At 34.0% G+C, this 4,832-nt stretch overlaps 1 protein-coding gene across 2 annotated transcripts; it reads right to left on the minus strand.

The window, feature by feature from the left end:
- Positions 1 to 574: 574 nt before the first annotated feature.
- Positions 575 to 4,343, minus strand: PK3 (serine/threonine protein kinase 3). 2 transcript variants are annotated; one of them, XM_039040137.2, is made up of 7 exons: positions 4,195 to 4,343; positions 3,828 to 4,092; positions 3,456 to 3,598; positions 2,597 to 2,740; positions 1,959 to 2,144; positions 1,492 to 1,616; positions 575 to 1,057 (listed from the first exon to the last, which is right to left on the minus strand). In XM_039040137.2, the coding sequence occupies exons 2-7, from the start codon at positions 4,039 to 4,041 to the stop codon at positions 832 to 834; spliced, it is 1,038 nt and encodes a 345-aa protein (XP_038896065.1). In that variant the 5' UTR covers positions 4,042 to 4,092; positions 4,195 to 4,343; the 3' UTR covers positions 575 to 831. The 2 variants fall into 2 exon arrangements, with proteins under 2 accessions (XP_038896065.1, XP_090172739.1); XM_090316613.1 differs by having other exon boundaries at positions 4,243 to 4,315.
- Positions 4,344 to 4,832: the final 489 nt, after the last annotated feature.

Here is a 4,832-nt window from a genome sequence, read left to right on the forward strand (position 1 = left end):
TAAGATTTGATAAAACTTAAAGAATAATCGCTATTGTTTGGTAAAATCCTCATAAATAGTTCCTAAACCATATGGTAAGAACTATTTGTGAGAGTTTTTATCAAACCATAGGGACTAAATTCTAATTATAGACATATGAACTAAATTCTAACTTTCTCCAAAATATAAGGACAAAATTTGCAATTTAACAAAAAAAATTGATAGATCAAATATTAGTTAGACACAAAATTAAAAATTTAAGAATCTATTACACTTTTAGGTCCATTGGACACGAAATGGTTAAAAAAAATCAAGATGCTAAATGTCCGAAAACTAAACTTGTAATATGAACTATGATCTATTAAAAGTTGAAGATCTTATTAGACAATTCAAACTATTCTGTTTGCCTTAAAAAAAACTATAGAAGCTAAATGTTCAAGGACAGACCTTTGACTTCCTGTAGCATTGTAATAATCTGAAAATCTTATTATAAAATGACTACTTTTCAACTTGTGATCACAGAAGGAAGCAGGAAATTTGAGAATTGCTGTTAAATTTAGTGAAATGTAAAATATGGTAAGGATTGATTGTATCCTTGCAAGCAATGTTGGGCCTCTCTATAAAACAATCAACAATTTCAGAAAGTACACAACCCATGTATAGAATCCACTGTTCTACAAACTAGAATTTTTATGGGCAAAATGAAAAAGAACTTCAATCGATTCCGGCTACGCCTAGACAACATAGAAAAATAATCTCAACAAACAAATTGTACCTGCTTAAACTGACATATTACGATCGAGGCATGAAAGTTGTGTACAGCTATCAACTTCTGTCTCATGCCCTGTTTATCTAATTCGAAAACTTTGCAATCAATTTGTCAACGTGAAGTACGATATCGTCGATCCGAGGTCGAACTGCAGACTGGGGCTGAAGCATCCATTTTATAAACTGGAGGAGAGCATCAGGATATGGAGGATTAGGTCCTGCTGGCCATTTGATTTGTGCATTTACTATTGCTAATTGAAGGCTTCCACCAGATTCTCCAAGTGCATATTCAAATGGAGATAACCCATACCTGCAGCATATCCATTAATGATAATCATGAAAAACTACCGGCAATCAGCAGTAAAGTAGTTTATATATTCATGATGTGATGAAGTCTGATGCACTTGATCCAAATAATTAACCTACCAACAGATGAAGAATGATGCTATGATATTTTGACCGATAATGAGAAGCTTTTACCTTACCAATTTGAATTGACATTTGGTTCAGTTTCTTCCTAGATTATTACTAATTAATAAGCTGACCCACATTTAAATGGTCCATTCTATGGTTGGCTGTAAAACTTATGATTCACCAAACTAAAAAGCTTTTGGTCAGTAAGGATAGTTTTATCTGGAAAGCAACTAGTGCCTTGTTTTCTCATAATCATAGGAACATACTATCACGGTTTCTGAAAGATCGATATGGTTTCATTAATCTCCAAGGAAAATTATTACTACTCACATTATTGCATACAAAGTACATCCCAATGACCAAATATCAGTTCTCTCATCAATATCTGCATGGCTTGGACAATCCCACAACTCCGGTGCTCGAAAAGGTGCAGAACAATGCTCAGATGCCCATTCCTACAAAGAAAATAAGGTTGAGTGCATCAAGTTTAGTATGAAAAGTTATAGTTGGTAATGAAGTCAGAAGATTTTATTAGTTCTCTAGCAAAAAGCCTATCCACAATGAACGATGCTGTATATTTATATAACAAGAATGTTTTGATGTTACATCTACAAACAAGGACCTATTCTTCTAAGATTATAACTTTGTTATTTAAACGAAGATGTTACAAGCATGATTAAAATGATCCAACTGAAGATTATGTAATTTTGAAGGCACGTGTGTATTCTGTTGTAAGTTATTGTTGCAGAATACAAGAAGATCATGTCACTATGTGAAAAGAAAGAACAATCAGTAACCTGCAACTGGAGTGCCTCTGAGCGAGAACGAATTTCTTTTCTAGCTGGTCGAGCACTACCAAAATCCATCAATATTGCGAGAGGTGACTTCCCTTTTCTATGAGTTAAAAGAACATTACCAGGTTTCACATCATTGTGTGCATAAGGAGGATCATTACTGTGCATATGCTTAAGCCCTGCACAAAGCTGCAGCAGGAAATGTTTTCAAATGAACTTGTTTTAAGAAAATTCGTGAAAGTTTGAAGAATTAGAGTAATGATATCTATGCATATATTATTTAAAACCAAAACAGTGTTGAGGAAAAGTAGGAACCTTCCAGTGAAATTTCAACATCACTTAGACAAATGCACAATTTAGGGCATTCAAAATTTTACTCCTTTATGAAAATAAATGAGAAGAAAAAATGGATAGCATAAGGCTTTGAACTTCAAATAAAATTTATCAATAGTTTCTTATATTACCAGCAAGTTTGCAGCTAGGGTTATGTGATAGCAAAAACAATTTAAGGTCAAGGATACACATTAAGCGTAAAGTATTTACATCGTCAGCAGATATACATAGTAAATAAGTCAAGAAAAATTCAATAAGTAAACTAAACTCAAAGGCGACACTATAAAGCAATAACGGATAGTTATTACCTGATGAAATATCTCTAGAACATCCAATGTAGAAAAGAATTCCTTCTTAGCCTTCATTGTCTGGGCATTGTCCAGTAATGTTCCATCCAAGTGAACTGGAAATAACAAGTATGCTTCATGTTTCACAGATCCGTCAGTAGATGACTACCCCATAACAAAAGAAAAAAGGGGGAGAAAGATTATGCACAGTCATGGCAATACCATTCGAATGGTTAAGGATAGTCATAGAAATTATTACTTGAACCAGAAGCCTAAGTGTAATATGTCATTGTCAATACTAACTCAAAAACATATAATCATAAATCAGTTTCTGTAGTCAATCAACATTGTAAGAGACTTCTAATCTCCAAGGAAAAAATCCGCATTTGTATTTCATGTGATAACCACATGTTAATCCATCCATTCATCCACAGTCCAGACTAGAAGTACATAAGCCAAACTTTTTGCTACATTAACTAAAAGGAAGATACTAATGTCTACAAGAGAATGTCCCTTCATAGAAGTTCTTTTCAATTCCTACTTTCAGAAGGTGATTGTGATTTCACTTCAAAACATTTCAACACAATCATCAATCTTAGCACTTCTGTACCACCGTCCTTCAAAGTTGGTTAGTAGGAACCTAAAGATCAAAAGATCCAAAAGTACCAAATTACTTCAGAATTGGATATGAGAAGTTTCAATATGCCTGTTGCATGAGGTTTAGCACATAATCTTCAATGAAAGCTAATGTTCATCAGATGAGAGTCAAAATGAAGCAAAGCTTCCTTAATGTTTTATTACATCAAAACTACTAGCCAAAAAGAGAATAAAACTACTTATAACTCAAAGCAGACATAGAAAATACATCTTTATCCACTACCTTAACTGCAATTATAGCATGGTCAAGAAGCGGAAGTAGATTGGGATGACTAAAAAGCGACGAAACACGTATCTCCTCCCTCACCAGCTCCAATTGTTCACTGCTCTGAATTATAACTTTTTTCAAAGCATAAGTTCCATCACCTACAGAAGAATCAAATTCATAGAGCAGAAAGCATAAATCTCAAACCAACAAAAATCAAGAAACGACATTGGAAGCCAGTGACTGCAAAAATTACCCACACCTTTAGTCAAATTTTAAAGACATTCAAGACCCAGATCAAAAATGTCAAATTGAAGCATTCCCAGAAAGACCCAGATCAGAAAACGCAACAAGGGACTATGAAATAGAGATTAAGGAAAAGGGGCAAACCGGAAAGACGAGATGGGTCCTTCAATTTCTTGGCGAGACCACCACCAGAGGCTGAAGAAGAGTCGGAAATAACCTCTTTGACCAAAAACACAAAGGCGAAGCCACCTTCTCCGAGCTGCCTCACGATCCTAAACCGATTTTCGTTTATCCAAATGTCTCCGCCACCATTGACAGCGTCGTACAGAGCATTCAACCCAGAAAAGGAGCAACCCATTTCCCCCTTTACCAAGAGGAAAGCATATAGATTGGAAGGGATTGTTTGAATCTAATTGATGGAAGGGGAAATGAAATCAGACCTGATTCGATGTAAAATGAAAAGGATCGTAAACTGAAAGTGCGATTTACGTTACACTAAAAAGTTATATACATTTGCCCTGAAACTTTTTCAGTAGGATTGCTTGGTTTGGTGTTTGACCTGTGGGAGCAATCAGCAAAGCTTTGGTGGTGTGTCGCGCTAGTTTACTTCACATATGGATTCATTGCGGCTTTTGGCACACGCAACCACGCCACACCAATGTTAAAACAAAAGGATTTTGTTATGAAATTGAAGAGCACGACAAGAGTAGAGAAAATATAATATAATAATATTAAATATATAATATATAATCTAAAATAAAATAATTAAAATCATAAAAGTAATTAAAATTATAAAATTGGATATGAAAATTAATGAAATTTTAGGGTACATTTCTCACCAATGTGCATTATATTAAGATCCACCAAATGTCACTATTTATAAGTAAAGTGACAAGTAGGATATTGACTTACGACAAGCATGAATTATCACAAGTCACATGGGAACAATGACACATGACTTTTAGGACACTAAACATTGGGTATCTATTTTTATGATATATATAATACTTCCTTTAGATGCCCATATATATATGAAATATGCCTTGTTAAAATCTTACTAAGAAAAACCCAATGGGAAAAAACTCTAGTAAAGGAAAAAGATTATATATTTCATATAATACATACTCCTAAAAGAATACAATATACTTA

Source organism: Benincasa hispida, chromosome 8, assembly GCF_027475165.1.
Source record: "Benincasa hispida cultivar pf3 chromosome 8, pf3_genome.v1.1, whole genome shotgun sequence".
NCBI lineage: Eukaryota > Viridiplantae > Streptophyta > Magnoliopsida > Cucurbitales > Cucurbitaceae > Benincasa > Benincasa hispida.